General features: G+C 40.5%; 2 protein-coding genes across 7 annotated transcripts in view; one reads left to right on the top strand and one right to left on the bottom strand.

Moving 5' to 3' along the window:
- Positions 1-23,926, bottom strand: part of DLGAP1 (DLG associated protein 1) — an 858,481-nt gene that overhangs the window by 809,080 nt on the left and 25,475 nt on the right. The gene's annotated exons all lie outside the window — the stretch shown is intronic.
- LOC140843420 (uncharacterized) lies at positions 4,327-12,303 on the top strand. Its single transcript, XM_073212858.1, has 2 exons — positions 4,327-4,765; positions 9,836-12,303. Exon 2 carries the CDS (start codon positions 9,897-9,899, stop codon positions 11,670-11,672), a length of 1,776 nt encoding a protein of 591 aa, XP_073068959.1. The 5' UTR covers positions 4,327-4,765; positions 9,836-9,896; the 3' UTR covers positions 11,673-12,303.

Raw genomic sequence — 23,926 nt, 5'->3', positions numbered from 1 at the left:
CCATGGATATACAATGGGAAATGACAGCTCTTCAACAGTTGGTGTTGGCAAAACTGAACAGCTACATGTAAGAGAATGAAACTGGATTATTGTCTTAACTCCATACACAAAAGTAAACTCAAAATAGATCAAAGACCTGATTGTAAGTCATGAAAACATAAAACTCTTAGAAAAAACCATAGGCAAAAGTCTCTTGACTATAAACATGAGCAACTTTTTCATGAACACATCTCCTCAGGCAAGGGAAACAAAAGCAAAAATGAACTCATGGGACTATATCAAACTAAAAACTTTGGTACAGCAAAGAACAACATTAGCAGAACAAAAAGGCATCCTACAATATGGGAGAAAATATTCATAAACAACATATCTGACAAGGGGTTAATATCCACACATGCTTCAACACCCAAAAAGCAAATAACCCAATTAAAAAATGGGCAGAAGACATGAACAGACACTTTTCTAAAGAAGAAATTCAGATGGCCAACAGGCACATGAAAAGATGCTCCACACTGCTAATTATCAGGGAAATGCAAATTAAAACCACAAGGAGATATCACCTCACACCAGTTAGGATGGCCAACATTGAAAAGACTAGGAACAACAAATATTGACTAGGATGCAGAGAAAGGGGAACCCTCCTACACTGCTGGTGGGAATGTAAACTAGTTCAACCATTGTGGAAAACAGTATGGAGGTTCCTCAAAAAACAAAAAAAATACAAATACCATTTGACCCAGGAATTACACTCCTAGGAATTTACACAAAGAAAACAAGATCCCAGATTCAAAAAGACATATGTGCCACTATGTTCATAGCACCACTATTTACAATACCCAAGATATGGAAACAACCTAAGTGTCCATCAGTAGATGTACAGATAAAGAAGATGTGGTACATACACACAATGGAATATTATTCAGCCATAAGAAGAAAACAGACGCTACCATTTGCAACAACCTGGATGGAGCTAGAGGGTATTATGCTCAGTGAAATAAGCCAGGCATAGAAAGACATATACCAAATGATTTCCCTCCTTTGTGGAATATAACAATGAAGCAAAACTGAAGGAACAAAACAGCAGAAGACTCACAAGACTCCAAGAAGGGACTAGTGGTTACCAAAGGGGATGGGTCAGGGAGGGTGGTTGACGGTAGGGGGAAGGGGATTGAGGGGCATTATGATTAGCACACAGGGTGTGTGTGGGGTCATGGGGAAAACAGTGTAGCACAGAGAAGACAAATAGTGACTCTGTGGCATCTTACTACACTGATGGACAGTGATTGCAATGGGGTTGGGGGGGACTTAATAATATGGGTGAATGTAGTAACCACAATGTTTTTCATGTGAAACCTTCATAAGAGTGTATATCAATGATACTGTAATAAAAAATACAAATCAATAAATAAGTTAATATAAGAGATGGGATTTTAAAAAATGTTTAGTTTATGTAACAAGAAATTTAGAGAAAAAATAAACTGATGTAGTAAATAGAAAACAGATAATACAGATGGTAAGAAAAAACAATCAAGACCCAAATATATACTGTCATTAAGAAACAGGCTTTAAATATAAAGATACAGATAAATTAACATTAAAAGTAAATAAGGTAAACAGTAACCAAAGAAATGTGAAGTAGCTATACATCTACTTTACAGCAGATAAAGTTGACTTTAGTAAAAGGAGTATTATTAGTGATTGAGGGACATTGTGTCATGATAAAGGGGTCAACTCTCCAAAAAGACCTACTATTTATAAATGTATATGCACCTTACACAGAGCTTCAAAATACATGAAGCAAAAATCAAAGACTGAAAAGAGAAAATAGACAAGCCCAGTATAGTTGCAGATTTAACACTTCTCCAAGCAATTGACCAACAGGGACACAGCAAATCAGTAAGTATATAGAAGACCTGAACAACACTATTAGCCAACTTGACATAACTTACATTTATAGACCACTCTTTCCAAGAGCAGAGTATACAAACTTCTCCATTTTACATAAAATATTCACAAAATAAGCTGTATTCTGGTTCATAAAAACCCTTAAAACTTTAAAGCTAATAAAAATAATATAAAGTATATTCCCTAAGTAACCTATGAGCCAAACAAGAAATCTTAGGGAATATTAAAAAAATTTTAACTGGTATTTGCAACACATAAAACTAGGAAAAGATTTGTAGCCAGAATACATTAAGAATGCCTATAAATGGGCAAAGAAGGAAATGCAAATCACAGGAGAGGAGCTAACAGGTCAGACTCACATGTAGAGCTGTCCAACCACCCTGTAACCAGAGAAATGTAAATTTAAACAACGATAAACCATCATCATCTCACCTAAATATATATTTTTTTAACTGAAATAAAATGAAAATGTAACACACAAAAATATGTGAGTTGTGAAGAAAATGTGTAATATTAAAGTGATATTAGATAAAATGATTATATTAGAGCAATAATGATTTTGAAATCAGATCGTCAGTATGCAAACATGAGACCACTTTGTACTCAATGTGTGTCCATAGGCAATTTGCTTAATATCCCAGTGGATCAAATTGTTTGTCTTTAAAATGAAGATAACAATAATTCTTAATTTCTATGTGCATTATAAGAGTTAGATGTAAGATTAGATTAGAATTATATAGAACTCTTAGCACAATGTCTGGCATATATTAAATGTTTAATAAATATAGTTAGTATTTTTTGTTAATCCCCAACAATTAGTAGACATTTTGGTAAGAACTGGATGTAAGGATGACAAGTAGTCCTTACCCTCAAGGATCTCAGACATTTATAAAAATTATGATTCGGTGTAAAATTGGGACCACAGAGAAAAGCTTCTTGTACCAAACTGGGAGAATTGAGAAAGTTTCTCAGCTAACGTAGACTTTTCATTAAGGTTTAAAGTCTTAGTAGTTATCTAAGGTAAAGGAGACATTCCAGGGACAGACGGTTTGAACGAAGTGGTAAGTTGTGAGAGACGTTCAAAATGGGAGGCTGCAGCTGCTTCAAATTACTGGAGCACACTTTTCCAAAGACAGAATGTTAGGTGGGTACATAGGCAGAAATAAAGGATCCAAAGGCCTCGATTGTCATTCCTCAGAGTGCTCCGTGAATGACTTCATGTGGAAGTAATCCATGAGAAGATGCATGATTCTGGCTTGTACATCTGAGCAGATGGAGGTATGAATCACCTTGGTAGATAAGAGAGGGGAAGGAGCAATACGTGCAGTCTAGCAATAGATTTGTTTGGTTTGAGATACTAATAAGCTATCCAGAATGCAGCTGTCTAGTGTTGACAGATCAGCAGTGAGATATTATGCAGAATTAAGACTTCAAGACTTAACAGTGCATAACAGTAACTGAAGTCCTGGGCACAGGAGAGCCCTCCCAGGTAGGGTAGCTTAGGGAGGACAGAGCCAATGGAGTGGTGCAAAGCTCTGGGACCTGTTGAAGACAACTGAAGAGAGAATTATAAACAGATGTTAAAGATAAAGTGGGAACCTGACTAGGGATTGATGACGCTTGAGAATTTGGTCCAGAAATTTTCCCTTCAAACTATAATAATATCTCTTCGTAACAGTGAATTCTGTATAGCACTATATTAACTTCCTGGGCTGCTGTAGTAAATTACCATAAACTTACTGGCTAAAAATAACAAAAATGTATTCTCTTATAGTCTGGGTGTCAGAAGTCTGATATCAGGTGTTGAAAATGCCACATTCTCTCTGGAGGCTCTAGGGGAGAATCCATTCCTTGCTCTTTCAGTTTCCGGTATGGTCAACACGCATTGGCTTTTGATTGTATCTCTCTCTGCTCTGTCTTCACATCACCTTCTCCTCCTAAATATCCATCCCCAAACTCCCTCTCTTCTATAAGGACACATGTGATTGCATTCAGGGCTCACATAATCTAGAGTGAACTCCTCTTCTCAAGATCATTAACTTAGTCACATCTTTGCATTCTAGGGTCACATTCGCACTGTGCCATATTAGGTGATACTGGCAGGTTCTGGAATTAGGGCATGGATATATCCTTTCAGGAGCAACAGTCAGACCCTACAAGCCCTTTGTCAAAAATTTTAAATAAGACTCACTGTTGGAAAGCAATGGGGGAAAGGGTGTTCATACACTGTTGACAAAACTTAAAGAGGCATCTTTTTGAGAACGATTCAGCAAAGTAAAAGCTTTAAAAATGTTCATATTACCTTTAACACAGCCATTACGACTTTAGAAGTCTATCCCAAGAAGATATTTGGCTCCTATATGAATGTGCAAGTATGTTCACCACAGTCATTTTAGTATAAGATCTAGCCAAAAATGCCCATCTGTTGGCAGCCGCGCTCAGAAAATAGCGCCCAATGCAGGGCAGCCGGAAGGCCCCGAACTTCCTAATGACAAATCATCCCACACCACTAAACTACATGCTAATTGCGCCTTGGCATAAGGACCAATGAGACCCACCAAATGGTTATGCTAATAAGGCATATGGAGCCGCACCAACCAGGTCAGAGCATGAGAACTATATAAGCAAGCCTCTCCTTCCCCTCTGGGTCCTGCCCAACTCATTTGTTTCACAAAGAGCTGAAGAATAAAGCTTTCTGCAGAAGAATCCTGCTGTTGTTGCATGCTGTTCTTGCCGGCGAGGACAGGGCACGCGACAAGTGGTGCCGAAACCCGGGAACCAGAACATCACCGGCACAGGGAGGACCCTTCAGACATCTGGAGAGGATTCAGAACTGCAGGTCAGAAGAAAGCCCGGAGGGGTAAGTTCCGAGAGGCCCCTGCTTTTTAGGATGATGGTTGATGGTTCTCTGTAAATAAGGAGGCACCATGGGGAATGCACCGTCATTAGTCACGGCGCTGCAGACAGCTCTCAAAGAGCGAAACTTGAAGGTCTCCAGCAAAGTCTTAGGATCTTTTGTGAAGGAGATAGACCGTGTGGCCCCCTGGTTCATTTGTTCAGGGTCCCTCTCAATCCCGAGCTGGGACAAACTGGGGAAAGATCTTGATAGAGAGGAGGAGGAGGGTAGCCTGAGGGGAGGCACCAGGCCCCTCTGGAAACTGATTAGAGCTTGTCTGCAAGATGAGAGATGTGAAAAGGTAATAAAAGAAGGTCAGAGAGCATTGACAGATATCCAAGAGAGCATGTCAGAAACGGAACGGGAAACAGAGAGCGCGCGCGGCCGAAAAAAGGCCACAAAAACGAAGGTAAAGAAACCTCAGAGTGAGGGAGAAAGCCCGCCTAGGGCAAAAGCGAAAGAGCCCCGAGAAGCGAGTGACGATCGCCTCGGAGAAAATAGTAAATACCCCTGGAAAGAGTTGAGGGACCTCCAACTCTCCAATAGGGAATCTGAGGAGGAATTAACGTCCGCAGAAGAAGGGGAAGAAAATAAAACCGCAGAGTGTAGAAGTAAGGGAACCAGCAAAGTTGAAAAGCGGACCAAGGAAAAAATGAAAGCAGGGTGTCCCCCGACGCCCTTTGCCCCGCCACCTTACGTGAGTGGCGCACTCTCCTTTTGCCACCCAGATACTCTTCAGGCAATTAGACAAATGCTTCCTGTATTTGAGGATAATGGCGTACGCTCTCACCAGCCCCTGAGCCATAAACAAGTTAAGGAGTTAGCAGAATCCGTTCGGGCTTATGGAGTCAGTGCTAACTATACCATAGCACAAGTTGAGAGATTAACAGAGACAGCCATGACACCCGCAGACTGGCAATATGTAACTAAGGCATGCCTTTCTAGTATGGGGCAATACATAGAATGGAAGGCATTGTGGCATGATATCAGCATGACCCAGGCACGCGCAAACGCGGCCGAAGGACAGCCTGCGTGGTCATATGATATGCTGACGGGCCAAGGACAGTGGGTAGCTGACCAGACCGCCTTCCCCTTACAGGTATACGCACAAATAAACACGTGCGCCGCCAAGGCATGGAAAGCCCTCACCAACAAAGGAGAAGTATCAGGCAATTTGACAAAAATTATTCAGGGGCTGAGCGAGCCATTTTCTGACTTTGTCGCTCGTATGATGGAGGCCGCAGGCAGAATATTTGGAGATCAGGAACAAGCAATGCCCCTAGTGGAGCAATTAGTATTTGAACAATGTACCAAGGAATGCAGACAGGCGATAACACCCTGGAAACAAAAAGGGATACATGACTGGTTGAAAGCCTGTAGAGAAATAGGAGGGCCACTCACCAATGCGGGCCTAGCCGCGGCCATATTACAGAGCCACAAACAAGCCAGGATCACTAACAGAAGTATCAAATGCTTTCAATGCGGGAAATTAGGACATATAAAGAGAGAGTGTAGGAGCCCAGCTTCAGAACAAACAACCCAAAAGACCCCTGAGTTGTGCCCTAAGTGTAAGAAAGGCAGGCATTGGGCTAATGAGTGCCGGTCTATTAAAGATATAGAAGGGAAACCCTTAGAGTTGCCAAAAAACGCCCAGAGGGGCCCCCGTCACCAGGGCCCGCAAATATATGGGACAACCAGCACGCAAGTGTCATTCGGGAACAACCAGGCCCCCCAAGGAGAGCCACTTCAGGTTCCGCGGGATTGGACATCCGTGCCACCACCAGAATAGTGTTGACTCCACAGATGGGAGTTCAGCCTATCCCTTCAGACTTTAAAGGCCCCCTACCACCAAATACCATTGGGTTACTCCTAGGGCGCTCTTCTGCTGCATTGAAAGGCCTGGTAGTTCATCCCGGAGTCATAGATCAAGATTATGAAGGACAGGTAAAAATCATGTGTTCGGCTCCCAGAGGAATCTATCCTATATCCCCGGGAGACCGCATAGCCCAGCTCTTAGTTTTACCTAGTCTCCACGCCAATTATCCTGCTACCAACACGGAGAGGGGAGAAAGGGGCTTCGGCTCCTCTGACTGGGATTCAGCCTTCATAGTATTAGATTTAGCAGACAGACCAAAATTAACTCTTCAAATAGAGGGAAAGAGCTTTGAGGGAATCCTAGACACTGGAGCAGATAAAAGTATTATCTCTGCAACCTGGTGGCCCTCCAAGTGGCCTGTGACCCAATCCTCACATTCATTACAAGGTTTAGGATATGAGTCAAGCCCTTCAATTAGTGCCAAACCATTGAAATGGTGATCCCCTGAAGGACAAGAGGGTACAGTCACCCCTTATGTACTCCCTCTACCGGTCAATTTATGGGGGAGGGATGTCATGAGAGACTTAGGCCTCAAACTCATTAATGAATACTCCACCCCCGCCCAAGGCATGATGATGGACATGGGATACATCCCTGGCAAGGGGCTGGGGAAACACCAACAGGGACACATAGAGCCCATCCTGCCCAAAGTAAAGAATGACCGTCACGGCCTGGGTTTTTCATAGGGGCCATTGAAGATGCCATGCCCAAACCTTGGCTCACAGAGGAGGCCGTATGGGTTCCTCAGTGGCCCCTATCCTCTGAAAAATTAGAAGCAGCTCATTGCTTAGTGCAAGAGCAGCTCCAAGTGGGACACCTAGAACCCTCTGTGTCCCCATGGAACACACCCATATTTGTAATCAGGAAAAAGTCAGGATCATGGAGGTTGCTTCATGATCTGAGAGCAGTAAATGCTCAAATGAGAATGCTTGGACCCGTACAACGGGGACTGCCACTCCTCTCTGCCTTACCCAAAGAATGGAAAGTGCTCATAATAGATATTAAAGATTGTTTCATTTCTATACCTCTAAGCTCCAAGGACAGGGAAAGATTTGCTTTTACTTTGCCAGCTATTAACCATGAACAACCCGATGCCAGATTTCAGTGGAAGGTCCTCCCTCAAGGAATGGCAAATAGCCCCACCATATGTCAACTGTACGTTCAGCGAGCGCTAGACCCAATTCGTAAGACCTATCCCACGCTAAAGATCATCCATTACATGGATGACATCCTTCTTTGCTCCCCACAACCAGCGGAAATAGAAGAAGCATATATAGATCTCACTAGATCCCTAGAAAATTGGAGACTGAATATAGCAAGCGAGAAGGTCCAAAAATCTAGTGTTAGCAAATTCCTAGGAGCAACCATTTACACAGATGTAATTTGCCCCCAAAAGCTTGAGATAAGACATAATCAATTGCGAAATTTGAATGACTTCCAAAAACTCCTAGGGGATATTAATTGGTTGCGCCCATACTTAAAGATACCCACCACTGAATTGACTCCACTATTTAAAACCCTAGAAGGAGACCCACAACTAACGTCACCGCGCTCCCTCACACCTGAGGCATTACAAGCCATTCGCAAAGTAGAACAGGCTTTGATGACAGCACAATTAAATAGAGTGCAATCGAATGAACCCTTTGAGTTGTGTGTGCTTCCCACCCCAGAGCTGCCAACAGCAGTCTTATGGCAGCACGGCCCACTGATCTGGATTCATCCCCAAGCCTCTCAGGCTAGGACAATAGAGTACTATCCAGCAGCCGTGGCCAAACTTGCTTTGAGAGGAGTAAAAACCTCCATGACACATTTCGGAGAGGCTCCAGCTAAAATTATAACCCCTTACAGCGTAGAACAGATACAAGTATTATGTGCTATGAACGATGATTGGGCCATACTTGCTTACAGTTTCTCAGGAACCTTTGATAATCATTTCCCTAAACATCCCCTCATCAACTTCGCCAAAAATCATCTCCTAGTATTCCCTCGGGTCACTAGCCTAACCCCGCTGCCTCATGGAAAAACAGTTTACACGGACGGGTCTAAGACAGGCACAGGTGCCTATGTCCATGATGGCAAAGTTGTGACAAAAGGCTACACGCCTGACACTCCACAAATAGTGGAATGTCGCATAGTCTTAGAGGTCCTACAAATCTTTCCTGAACCTTTAAATATTGTCTGACTCCTGTTATGTAGTTAATGCAGTCAAATCTCTAGAAGTGGCCGGGCTAATCAAAGCGTCCAGCCCAGTAGCCACTTTGTTCAAACAGATACAATCAGCACTACTTCATAGGCAATCTCCTTTGTATGTAACTCATATCAGAGCACATTCAGGCCTTCCCGGGCCTATGACCCAAGGCAACCACCTGGCAGACCTCGCAACCAGAAGTATAGCTTTTCCCCTGCTAGACCCTGTCACCACAGCTTCAAAATTCCACACACAGTTTCATGTCACTGCCGAAACGCTGCGCAGGCGGTTTAGCATAACCAGGGCCGAAGCTAGGAACATTGTCCTTAGCTGCCAACACTGCTGCAGCTTCCTTCCCGCACCTCATGTGGGGATCAACCCCAGAGGTATTAGGCCTTTACAAGTCTGGCAAATGGATGTGACGCATTTTTCACCTTTTGGGAAACTTAAATACGTACACGTATCCGTAGATACTTGTTCAGGAGTCATCTTTGCCTCCCCATTGTCAGGAGAGAAAGCTTCCCATGTCATCCAGCACTGCCTTGAAGCTTGGAGCGCATGGGGGTTACCGCAGATTCTGAAAACAGACAATGGCCCAGCCTATACCTCTACAAAATTTGCTCAATTTTGTCATCACATGGGGATAAAACATATCACTGGCCGTCCCTACAACCCACAGGGTCAAGGGATTGTGGAACGCGCGAACCGCACGCTCAAATCCTATTTACTTAAACAAAAAGGGGGAATTGAAGATATACCCCCCACACCAAAAACTGCCATAGCCCTAGCACTTTTCACTATAAATTTTTTGAATCTGGATGCTCAAGGCCATACAGCAGCGGATCGCCATAATCAGTGGCCAAAAGACCCACAAGAACTAGTAAAATGGAAGGATGTGTTATCTAACCAATGGAAGGGCCCGGATCCAATCATAATCAGATCCAGGGGAGCTGTGTGTGTTTTCCCCCAGGGTGAAGAAAATCCCTTCTGGATCCCAGAGCGCCTAACGAGGAAAGTCCTAAACAAAGGAGATGACTTCGCTGTACCTCCTGACCCTGCTCCTGACACTGGAGACCCCGACTCAGGGAGTATTGAGATGGGGAATCCTGTCTGCCTTTCCTAAGCCTATGCCTGTCCATTTCAATGCAGCCGTTTTTCCCCGCTTTTTCACCACCAACTCTAGTATGAACTTGCCCTACCTAGTTAAAGACACCCTAGTAGCTCCCCTGGGAGAAAACCGATCCTTCGTAACTAATGGGTCATTATGCTTCACCACTCAGAATCTAGCTGGCTGTATCTCCCTGAAACAGAGGAAATACGGATGGTTCAGTGACATAATTCTAGAGGCCAGTAGCCTCCCCGTTATGTCAGCTAAATTTGAAGGGCCTAATAAGGAAGGGAGCCCATCCTATAAGAACATGACTATCCACCAGATGGTTCTCTGGATCAATGGCACATTTGTACACTCTCCCAGGAGGAATTCCACCGACAGGCCTCGTCAACCCAAATATGCCTCCCATTGTGTGGGCGACTATGAGGGAGAGCTGTGGCCCTGGACTGACTGTCAGTCAACTGTAGTAACGTGGGCAACTGAGAGGCAGGAGTTTACCATCTCCCCAGATATGGAGGGACGGCCAGCCAATGAGGCTTGGTGGCCAGTAAAGGTGCTCGAAGGCGAGTTTTGTCAGCAGCTGAGCATGAACCCCTTCCATAAATGGATGCTGTGTGGAGTCAATGGCTCGTGTACCGACCTCTCCCCCTTTTCCGCCCTCCAGGGTGGGGGAATCGGTGTAAAAAATATCACCTTTTGGTGCGAGAATAACCACATGCGCGCACACTGGAACATGATCATGACCCATAACAACGAGAACTACACGTGTTCAGCAAAATCAGGTCCAGAGTCACCTAATTCCCTTTTTCCACCTTCTCCAGTATGCGTATACCCCCCATTTCTGTTTATCTTATCCAATAGTAGCTTTGACTCCTGCTCCAATGAAACCTGCTTTCTGTCTCAGTGTTGGGATGCGCGTAACTTTACCAATGCTTTGGTAGTCCGCATCCCCCGTTGGGTCCCTGTTCCCGTAGACGCCCCTAACACCATGACTCTGTTTCGAGAAAGGCGCGATTTCGGTGTTACAGCCGCCATAGTGCTCCTGATCTCCGCGACCGCGGTCGCAGCCACCGCCGCTGGTATAGCTTTAGACACCTCCATCAAATCGGCTACAGAGCTCAATAACCTTGCAGCCTCAGTAGCTTCTGCCCTGGACCAACAGTCCACACTTGATGGCAAACTGAAAGGAGGAATAATGATCCTCAATCAACGCATAGATCTCGTGGAGGAACAAATAGAGGTGCTCTGGCAAATGGCCCAATTGGGATGTGAGCGGAAATATCGTGCCCTCTGCATCACTAGCATTCAATATAAAAATTTTACACGGGCAGCTAATCTGTCACGAGACCTGTCCCAGTATCTTTCAGGAAACTGGTCCCAAGACTTCGATGGGACACTAGAAGAGCTGCGGCGAGAAATTATCCACATCAACTCCACCCGTCTAGATATCTCCGTAGCGGAAGGACTCTCTTCCTGGTTCCTCAGAGCTCTCTCCCACGTCAAGGAGTGGGCGGGCATGGCTGGGATGGGCGTGTTCCTGCTTGGAGGTCTCATGCTCTTACTCTGGTTGTTATGCAGACTCCGCAACCAACATAAGCAGGACAAGGTGATCCTTGCTCAAGCCCTAATGGCGATAGACATTGGCGCCTCTCCCCAAGTGTGGCTCAACATGCTTAAGAAGGAAGCTCGGCTTTAGCTTGAGGTAGCTCTTGCACCCTGAGCCCATGTGGCACTGCACCAGGCCCGAGTACCTCAATGCTTAATCACAGCTTTCTTTAAGAAGCTCATGGTGCAAGAGGGTTGAGAAAAAGGGTCCAAACCCTTTGTACCAAGCAATCCCAACGCCAGCCAGAGGATGCGAGGCAAAGCACTGCAAGAGGTCTTGGACCCCTCTGAGAGGCATGCCTGACTGCATAGGGGTAGATGCCCAGAACCCCTCTCCAAAAAGGGGGCATCAGGAAGTATGATGGAGGTCAGGCCTCTGTCTCCGCCTCTGCTGGCAAGTTCCGCCTTGAGCTTCTGTTAGACAAAAAAGGGGGAGATGTTGGCAGCCGCGCTCAGAAAATAGCGCCCAATGCAGGGCAGCCGGAAGGCCCCGAACTTCCTAATGACAAATCATCCCACACCACTAAACTACATGCTAATTGCGCCTTGGCATAAGGACCAATGAGACCCACCAAATGGTTATGCTAATAAGGCATATGGAGCCGCACCAACCAGGTCAGAGCATGAGAACTATATAAGCAAGCCTCTCCTTCCCCTCTGGGTCCTGCCCAACTCATTTGTTTCACAAAGAGCTGAAGAATAAAGCTTTCTGCAGAAGAATCCTGCTGTTGTTGCATGCTGTTCTTGCCGGCGAGGACAGGGCACGCGACACCCATCAATAAAGGCTAAGATGGGGTTTAAAATGCATATGTGTATGTGTATATAACATACATGTATATGTATTGGATTCACACAATGACATCATGTACACCCATTAAAATTGGTAATATAGTTCCCTGTTTATGACATATAAAAAGACTCACAATATCAAATAAAAAGTTTATAAAATAGTATGTTATAGTATGATCATATTTTAGTAAGAAAGTTACATCTAACAGTACCTGCATGAGTTGGTCATACAAATATTAATATTACTAGTATCAATGGAAATTTGTTAATTCATTTTTATCTATAATTTTAAATTTCTCTTTAGTGGGCTTACTGATAGTATCCTTAAATAACAGGGTGATTTCTAAGGCACAGATTATCTTTTCTTCAAAATATATTTATAACCCTTCTTAAAAGTTCAGGCATTTCAATGTAATTTAGTCACAAATTATCTTCTTATACATAAGAAAGAACACTTTATAGAAATATATCAAATGAACTTGGGGAAAAAATCTATTTTCTAAATATTACAAAGTCCAAATGTCAAAACAATTTGAAACACCTCCATAAAAATATTAATACTAGTATTATCTATTTGTAACAACTGAGAGTATAATCTTTATTCCTAAATGTTATAAACATTTATTATTTCTTTAAAAAGCTAGCCAATTATGTGTATGTGCCTGGTAAATAAGACTGTGAGTGAATTACAGCTACAAACTCATATTATACTCATAAATTATGAAATTTAATTGATTCTGGAAGAGGGTCTAATCTTATTAAACATCATGATTAGTGACATTGTTGTCCACAAAGTCCACTTTCAAGATTTATTTTGATTGTGCTTAACTTATAAAATTATTTTTTATATACTACTCATATAGAGTATATTCATAGCTCAAACCTAAAAAAAATAATGAAATTGCTCTTTTGCTATCATTAAATTATCCACCAATTCTTCCAAATCCAATAAATATTCACTTCCATTGATCTTTGATTCCTCATCTGGAATATGGATTAATCAAAAACAATGTCCTCTCCGAGCTTTATAGAGAACTTTATGTAGCTCTTCATAAAATGAATAATGGAAATTGTCCAGTGCTCACTGGCAGAACATTTGCATAAATATTAAGAAGTAGTGTGTAATTCACTTAACAACTATGGAACTGACTGGTTTGTTAATTTTTTTTAAATCACTCTAAGACCATCTGCTTGCCTACTAAGTACAAGACATTTTACATCAATTTACAAGGATAGTTTCCCTAAATTATTATAAAGTAGAATTCTTAACCTTTTACAGCAAAGTATAATAAATGATTCAATTTTGTCCACATCATAAATAATCTAAGAGAAATTTTTCCCAGTTTGTCTTTCATCAACAGCATTTGCTAGACTATTCTAATGCCTGATAGAAAACTACAGTAGATATGCTCATTCACATCTGTCACTGACAGAACTCAGTGCTCCTTAAATGAGCCTCTTCTAACAAAGAAGCTAATCATGGAAAAGCTGTTTCAATTCTGTCAGGTTACAGGATTCTTAAAAGGTTCCTCACCCTTGAACAACATTTATAGACATCCTGGGATGGGTGATGTAACTCCAGGACCCTAAGGGTATGAGACAATAGACAGTGGGAGGGAGCCAGCAGAAGTCTCACCAGCTTTTGGGGAAGAAGAAGGCAGAGAATTTGGAACCACCTGAATTTACTATGCACTTGGTAGAGGTTGCTGCAGTCCTTAAAAAGTGCAAATCAGAATGGGACCTAAGCACACTTGTCCTCCTTCCTGATTTTACTTGACTCCAAATAAGCAACTGAGTTGACAACATACAGGGGTCCCATATCCCAGATTCTTCTCTAAAATTCCAGTTCAGAGAAAGCTTCAAACATTATCAAACATTTGCCAGAATTCATCTCTTCTGTTTATTTGTTACACTACCTTCCCAGTTTTACTATTGTCCAAATTCTTTAATATAAATTTAAATGCACACACGCTTGATATAAAGATAATACAAGGCAGTCATACTCATTGAGATAGAGGGACCTTTAATATTTTCAAGGATAAAATTAGTCATTTATACTGCATTCTCTTAAAATTAGTTTTTCTTTAAAACCATCTGGGAATGCCTTCAAACTGTGACCAAATATTGAGCATACTGTTCTCCATGAGATTCTAATTTAATTCACTGGATATCTGAAAGTGCAGAGTTATTAATCAAAAATTGGGAAAAAGAAAAAGAAAGCAGCAGTCTTGCTAAGTATTTATTTCTTTTTCATTTCTCCATTTTTTTTAGAAGGAAAGTGCAAATACAAGAGCTGGTAAAGTTGATTACTAAATTTGCACCTTATTCTTCATTTTATTTCCCCAAACCAGTTTACTGGTAGAGTTCCCTAGCAGCATGAATATAACATTGACTCTTATTATTTCTTCTACTGGATAAACTCCTTTTAAATTTAAAACATAGTTGAGTCCATCTACCCATCACTTGAACACATATGCAATGCCTAATATATACCAAACTCTGTGTGAGTGTCCAGGGAAATGAAGGGCAAGTATATATTCTTCAGTCAGCTAAAATTTGATTTGCATTTTATTTCTTTTTTTGTTGTTATTTCTTCAAGCTGAAAATCTAGGAAAAATTTTCAAAACTAGCAAAAATATTAAGTTTAAAATATAAATAGTTCCACAAATCATCATTATGAGAGAATTAACAAGAGTTAACTCATATTTGAGCAAAATAATATATAATACATTATTTGTCCAAATGTAAAACTGACTGTTTATTATTTGGCTACCAGTACTGAAGTTGGACACCAGTGACTAACCATGCTAATGCCCTTAATTTGAGTCAGACTTGAACTCAGACTCCTACTCTATCCCGTTACTGCATTAAGGGGAAGGATGGTGTCAGTCCCAACTTCTCAAGGACTGACTTGGTGGCATAGCCACTGTGACAAGGCACACTTAACACAACCCTGCAAATAGAATTGAACCTGTACCAAAAATGCTCACCTACCTACTTAAAGACACAAAGTTTTGTCAGTTCTCTGGACATTGTTTTCAGGCATACAGAAAATGATTTTTCACCAGTATTTCTTCATTAATGTATTCAAACATTTATTGAACATCTGCTATAGGCTAAGCATTATGTCAGGCGCTGAGGACACTGCAGAGACCAAGATAACATGACCACTACTTCATGGAACCTAAACAATAGGACACACTCTTGAGAGGTTGGAAGGAAAACAGACAAACCTACTCCTGACCTCTCTCCAACTGCCACCCCACCAAACATCACCATATGCAATGGTTTGATAGTTACTTCCACAAAGTCTTGCATTCAGTTTTTTTTTTCCCCCGAGTGTATTTGGTTACACAGGCCTTCTCTCTAGCATGATAGTAAACTCCTTGAGGGCAGAAATCCTATATCATTGACATTTTTATGACCTCCTCTATGACCAAATTGCCTAGAGGAGGTTCACATAGACCCAGCATTTTTCCTGCAAAATGGAAAAGATCATATTCACTTCCACATAAAAGATACAGCCAAGGTAAGTTAGAGCACCCAGAACATCATGAAGCCTATATAAAAGTTCTTAGTAGAGCAGGGTGCTGTGTGGCTGTTGTGTTACTCATATAACAAAGCAGTTGACATTCCATAGGCTCATAAACTGCCTGTGTTCTGGGGGGACTCTCACTACCCTAACTCCCAACTCCACACCTCTAATGCATGTAGGAAATCACGATGGCCTGATTTGAGGCCACTGTAGAAGTAGATGTCCTCAACTTAAAAATCCCCACCAAGTGGTCTCAAAAAGGCATTTGAAAGTCCTGCCCTACTCATGCTTTTGAGTTAAAGTCCAGAAAACCTCTTTTGAAAATATAAACATTAGCTGTGATTGCTTCTGCTCTTGAATTCTTGTACTATCTTCTGCCTATCCTCTTGTACCAAAGAAATTTATTTATTTAAAAGACCTGTCTTGTCCAGAAAGGATTTAAAGAGAATGACATCTGTATCATATTGATAAGGAAGTAGAGACCGATGAAGAGTGCTGATCCCCCAAATTCTCGTTTTTGCATCATCTCCCTCCTGCTCCACTGGTTTCTACTTCCTATGTGGCCACAGATGATGCTATGCCTCACTTTCCACATTTATAAAATGGAGATGTTAAAATTTATCATCATAGGGCTATTGTGAGAATTAAACAATAATATACATAACACATAGCAAAGTATTATCTTCCCAGAATAAAATGACAATTCTAGATATTATCAAATTGTTATGTTTTCTACTTACATATGTATTATCTATTCAATTATACCTAAAATCATATCAAAGCAATAGAATGTGATTGGGAGCCTTCAAGAACACTGGGCAGCACTGATCAGAAGAGAAACACATTGTAACGAAAGAGTAAATGTATTAGGTTAAGTTACAAGTTTATTAAATTGGTACATGAAAAGGTACTCAATATTCCTAATCATGTTATGTAAATTAAAACCACAATGAGATATCACCTCAGCCTTTTACAGTGACTATTATAAAAAAAGACAAGAAATAACAAGTATTGGCAAGGATGTGGAGAAAAGAGAACAATGTGCACTACTGGTGGGAATGTAAATTGGTGCAACCACTCTGGAAGCAGTACGGAGATTCCTCAAAAAACTACAAATAAAATACCATATAATCCAGTAATTCCACTTCTGGGAATTTATCCAAAGGAAATGAAAAAGGATATCCACTCCACATAAAATAATGTTCACTGAAACATTGTTAAAAATAACCAAAACATTGGGCAGCCTAAGTGTCCACCAATGAATGAATGGACAAAGATATATACAGTCAAGAAGTGTTCAGCCATAAAAAGAAATTTTGCTATTTGTGACAACATAGATGGAGTCAGAGGGCATTCTGCTAGTGAAATAAATCAGAAAAAGACAAATATTATATGTTTCACTTATATAAAGAATTAAAAAAAACAAGCTTATAGATACAGAGAGCTGATAGGAGGTTACAAAAAGAAATGGTTGGGGGGTAGGCACAATGGGTGAAGGGAGTCAAAAGGTACAAACTTTCAGTTAGAAAATAAGTCCTGGGGATGTAATGTACAGCATGGTGACTACAGTTAATAATGCTGTATTGTATATTTGAAAGTTACTGAGAAATTAGATCTTAAAAGTTCTTAGCATAAAGAAAAAAATGTGTAACTTTGTGAGGTGACAGATGGTAACCAGACTTAACTGTGGTGATTATTTTGTAATACATACAAATATCCAATCATTATGCTGCACACATGAAACTCATATGTTACATGTCAATTGTGCCTCAATTTTTAAACTATGGTAAGGCTAGGAGGTGACCAGTACAGTGTTGCTCTGTCAAGGAAAGTGGGAGCAGCCAGGACCTGGTAATCAGCTGGGCAGCTCTCAGGAATTTCACGGGACAGGGCAGAGGCTATGTACAAAATGGGCAGAAGTCATCCCAGGAGTTCCAAATGAAAGGAATGGATTATACAGCCTGCGGGAAGGGAAAAAAAATTCAAGGCAGAAACTGGGGAAGAACGTGACCAGGTCTTTGCATTGAGAGAACAGGCTGGATGGAAACTAGGAGCCAAGTATTTAGGAGGTGAAAGGTTACCACTCCAACATAGCCAAGAATCTATGAGAGCCTTAACATTTTCTTCTTTGTTCCACTGGTGATTCAACCAAAAGCTCTAATTAGGGTTGAAAAGCAGTGCTGATGCAATCATATTAAGTGATAAGCCCTATGCTTTAACATGAAGTTTAGTATGATAAAGGACCTGTGCAGCATCTTCTGAGGACTTTGAAAGTGCCAAAGTCCTACTTAGAAATCCCCACTAAAGCCTTCATAAAGGCATCCGTTATCCCATTCCTAATTAAACCAGCATCTCTTCCACTACCTGCATTAAACCCCACGTTATTCAACTTTATAGTTCATTTAATTAGGACCACAGCAACATTATTTCTCATATGAACTTCCAATAACAAATCGACAACATTTCAGCTATGGTTTGGGGCAAACCTGATTTATGGATGCACATTAAAGTACCCATTGTTAGCAAGTTCCTGATATGAAGTGCACTCCAAGTTCCAAGCAGCTGCCTTTACAACCCAGCTTTAAATACCACCTATTCTCCACTTTTCTGTATGTTTATGTCTTGCCTCATCAAACAGCCCATAGCCCCTCCTAGTTAGAGACCCTGCCATTTTCATCTCTTATCTTCAGGTTGCCCCAACACTAGGCCAGGCTCACAGCCTGTATCTGTCCCAGGGAAGAGGACAGGGTTCAGATAGGAATTCAGTTGAATGGCAAATTAAATCTGCCTTCTCCATACCTGCCCCTTCCACTTTCTCTCTTCCTTTGCTACCACAGTTCTTAAAAGAGTTGTCCCACAGGACAGGTCACTCCACTTCTCTGACTCAGTTTCCACACCTGTATCCCATTGTAATTTATTTAATTAATGTTAAATGTTGAGGACAGAGTCTGGTTATTTAATAAAAGTAGTCCATCGCTATTATCTCAAAAACAAAGGAAGTATATAAGATGCATTTGGTTAATAAGATCCCCTGTTAAGATATGATTATGAGATTATTAATGTTTGAGGGATACATTTTGAGTTAGAAGGAACAGAATGCCTAAAAGTAGTGGCTTTTGGAAATTATAGTTTGATGCAATATATAAAACTAACTAGGAAGGGAAAGTTTCAGAGTTTTTATAATCATCTAAACCCAAGAACAAGGTGAGCCACACAGTCGGAGATTAATTAACCAAACGGAGCAGAGAGACTGCTTTCCCATGATAGATACCATATTGAGCAAAGCCACATGCAGAGGGAGTGAAGAATAAATGGGGACAGAGCAACAAACAGATGGGCTAGGTCCACCTCGGGTGAAGGTTAGCGGTGGAGTTGGGAAGGAAGTTACATAATAAAGGATGGGATCTGGAGGGACACCTGGTGACACTGACCTTGTCAGCTCCAGATCTTAACTCCTGCTAGTGTAAATAAGGGATGTGCTTGGGATTCCACATCCCCTCAGCCTGTCTACTGGGCCTCATACAGCAATGACTGAAGCTTAGATTAGTAGAGCCTATTCTCTGGAGAGCTTTTGTAAATTGGCTTGGTTTATGACAATTTTAACAGCTTGAAATTTAGATTGCCTCTTGCTGCCACCAAAGACTGGAACCCACCTAAAGAGAGTAGGAGGGGTGGATGGGAATCCAGAGTGCCTCAGCCAGTTCAGTTCAACTTCAAATATAAAAACCATTTGTTGATATCATCCATTTCTTGAGCTACACTGGGATGGTCACAGGTCTGAATTTTAAGTTATAGAGGAAATGCTAAGCTCCAAGTAGATCCTAAAATAAACTTAAAGTCTCCTAACTCATTCCTTGCTTATTATTGATATGTGACCATCCCCAGTCCTTATGATAAGTATAGTGTGTGAAGTGACCCCGTTGTGCCAATGTTTGGCATTTCATTACAAAGTAACTTCAAAGTACAGATGAGATTTGCCATCAAACCTGAATGTCAACTGTGCAGATCTGTGATCACAGAGGGAGTATTTATTAAATCTCCTCTAACTCTGGGCACTTACTGAGTCTTTACAGAAAGGTTCAACGTTTCTGAGGGTATTCACCTATTTTTAGTAACAAGTTATTAGAGCAAAGTTGCTCTTACTTGACTCAGTGGAGGGTGGAAATGGGCACTAAGAATTCAGTTGATCGGTATCACCACATTAAAATAGGAAGTTGGTGTTACCATATTAGATCCTGCTGGGACAGAAAACTACCTGTAACCAGAGCCAGGAGAGCTTGTGCCACATTACTAGAAACATTAAGCATCATATAATAAGAGCACCTTACAACGAAGGGCCTAAGAGGGTTTTAGAAAGATTAAATTGTGAAAATCTCAAAATAGTCCTTCATGTTACAGTGTTATGACTTCCATAAACTTTGTAATATAATTTACTTAGGTCAAAATATGATTTCATCCTGTCATTTATATTTATATGTATGTATGTATGTATATATGTATGTGTGTGTATATATATATGATATAGATATAATTATATAAGACATATATAGATAGATAATTCCCATCTTGCTATATTCATTTATATATAAAATATGATATTTAATGCATATAGATATATATATTTTGTATTTACATAAAAAAATCTCATCTAACAAATCCTCTTCCAGGATGAGTTGAAACAGCAGGATAAAATAACTATAAATAAATGAAACTTCAATTTATTCAAGATTATCATCAAATATTAATGAATATGAAGTGTCAATGCTGAATTTATCAACAACCAACACTCTGAATGTGTGAAAATATCTGTCCTCTAATAAAAACATTATAGATTTTCTTCATGTAAATGTGTTGTGCTTTTCTTAATCATTTTGTCTAAAGTAAATATTTATGAAATGTCCTATTTTTGTATCCCCTTGTAGTATTCACTGCACATGCATTTCTTACAGAAAAACATTAGACCCCAAATCACAATAAAAATAAACTTGGAATGCTAACATCAACCCACCTGACTGGCAAAAATTAAGGCTGGTGACACCAAGTGTTGGCAAGGATTTAGAACATTAGAGACCCTTATACACCACTTGTGGGAGTCCAAATGAGCAAGCCACTTTGCCGAACAGCTGGGCCTTATCTTGAAAAGCTGGCACATTGCAGAGCCCAGTCTCTTGCACAGAGTTATCATGAGACATGCATAAGAATGTATGTGGTAGCCTGCTTGGTAATAGCAAAAACAAACAGACAAAACCAATGGTCTAACAAACCAAATATACATAAATGAGAAAAATGAATGAACAACTTGTGGAATAATCATAAACCAGAATTAGTACAACACTGAAATTATAGTAACTGTATACATTGGCATGGATGCACCTTCAAAGAACATTGTTAAACAAAAAAAGCAAGTTGCAAAGAACACAAATATTTTGCTGTCATTTTGATAAAGTTCAAAAGGAAGCAAAATTTTCAAAACTAGATAGTTTAAAAATAATACTGCATATCATAGTAAAAGAATATAGAACAGTGAGTGACAAAGTGAATTTCCATAGAGCAGTTCATTGTGGAGGAGGAAAGGGCACTAAAATTGTGAAGCTGAGAGTACATGGAGCACTTTGTGGCTGGTGACAATGTTCTATGTGAAGAAATCAGACAGCACGTTTGTGGTACTTGTTGAATTGTTATATTTCATATCACAAATGTACATCAAAGGTTAAAATATTTTCTAAATTCATCACTTCAAACCCAAATATTTTTTTAAGGGTGTGCATTTTATACCTGAGAAGCAATACTCACTTCTCCCAAATCAAGAATTCGGTTTCCATTTCTGATACTGACCTTATTAGTTTTATGACCGTGGACATGGGACTTAATCAGTCTAGGGATCTTCTCTTTCCAACCTGAAAATGCAGGTCTTAGGTAAGAATCCCTGAGGTCTTTTCTAAAGAATATTCTCTTTCTATAAATTTCTGAGGCTTTTCTTTCTACCTTAGACAAAGTACAGTCTGCACTCACCTCTCAAACACAAGCCCAAAGAAGTTAATCAAATGTACAAGTGTCAACATGTGCCTTTTTAAACAGCAGGTTATTTAATTATATATACCACATTGTTAATTTCCTCTCTTTCCCTAAGGTCTGCCACCCTAGGATTTAAATTTTTTAGCAGCCACACAAAGTGGCTTCTCTCTCTAGGGATTTAGCAGAGCCAGATGGAGATTTTTTTTTTATAATACAGTTCAACCTATGATTTGACTTTACAATTAAAGTGGCATGCAACATTATACAATTGAAGGAACACTGGATTGCACATTAGAAGCCAACTCCTAATTTTGGCTTCAACATTTACTAGCTGGATAACTGTGGTGAAGTCATTGAACGTCTCTAGGCCTCAATTTATTCATTTGTAATAAGGTGCCAGAAATGGACTAAAGCTCTCTGGGAACATTTTCCTTTCCAACATAGTGTAATTCCACATATTTCAGTCTGCCCTTGGAAACTATTTTTTGACCTAATAATCAACAGTTTAAAAAAGCACTCTAATGGCTTGTAAAAATCATTTACCAAAACCAAACTTTTAAAACCACTTAGTTCCACCAGGAGTAACTTGTCTTAGAAGAAATTAAAAGGAAATGAGTACATACACTGATGGAGACACATAAAAAATTACCTAATTCATTTGCTAATACAATCTTTATGAAGATGCTAACCACTGCTCTAGCCACTGTAAATAAAGCAGCCCTCACGGAGCTAAGATTCTTTGCACAAGCAGGTTAGTAAGCACTCTGAAAGGCTACTGAAGAGTAGAGAGCAAAGATACCTTTCAACTTTGGCCATTCATTCCATAATCTCATCACCAGAACCTTAAAGCATCTTACATGTCAGAGATTTAGGGACATAAACCCCTATAACACATCTACTTGGCTCTCATCTGTTCCTTCTCCAGCCACTCCAAGAATATACTGGCATCAAAATCTGGATGGGCTCTAGAAAAATAGTTCTGCTAAAAATAAAAAAATCAAAGATTCTTTGCTGCATGATTAATAAAATCAAATTCCTTAATTGATGTCCCTAAACCTCTCTATGACTTACATCTTGCCACACACCATATGTCCTAGCCATCACAAATTTCTCACTTCTATCTAAACATGTTTAGCCCTTTCATTTACTCACTCAGCCCTTGAGCTTGAGCCTGGCTATGCAACTTCTCCTTCAAAGCCTAAGCCAAAAAATATCTCATAAAGTCTTCTTCATCCTATTTTTCACTTTATGAATTAAAACCTGTTCTTTACCCCCAGAGCATTATGACCCTATACAAGAGCATTCTCCTCTGTTGCTTTATAACACAGATGCTCATCTGCATAGGTGTCTCCAAGAATGTCATGACTTGTTCAAATTCTTGACCCACAAAATTTGCAAGCATAATGAAACAGTCGTTTTATATCACTAAGCTTTGTATGATTGGTTAAACAACAAAAGATAACTGCTAACTTTTCCTTTCTCTCATTGTGTTTGCTGAGTTATCTTCTGTTTTCTGAACTTTTTTCCCCTAAACTTACTTTCTTCTTCAATCTGTCTAAGTTACAGAAATAGTTTGCACATCATTCTCTTTCCTTCTCTGGGCCTCTACCACCCAGGTCACCCACCTTGGGTCCCACATACTTCCTGTTTGCTCCAGAATTACCCTCTGGTGTCCCCAACTCTAGACTTCTCTGGAGGAAGAAGGCTTCTTCTGATGATTCTGCAAGAAGCTAATCCTTCTCAACCAGGTCATGGAGAGATCGGCATGGCCACAGCAAATTCTGTAATACGCTGTAATAAGTACACATGAGATGTTGCTGGAAACCAGAGGAAGTAGTGTGTAAATCTCCCAAGAGAAGCAGGGTAGCCTCAAGCTGTCCTGAACAATGTTTAGAAGTCCACAGTGCAGAAAAGGAAGAGGAATGAAACAGAAGCAAGACATAAAAGACAAACATGACAAAATCTGGCATTATTAGGAAATGACAAATACGGTGACCAGAGGCATA

This window comes from Manis javanica, chromosome 9, assembly GCF_040802235.1.
Source record: "Manis javanica isolate MJ-LG chromosome 9, MJ_LKY, whole genome shotgun sequence".
Taxonomy (NCBI): domain Eukaryota; kingdom Metazoa; phylum Chordata; class Mammalia; order Pholidota; family Manidae; genus Manis; species Manis javanica.
The sequence above is the reverse complement of the archived record's forward strand: the minus strand, read 5'-3'. Positions and strand labels throughout refer to the sequence as shown.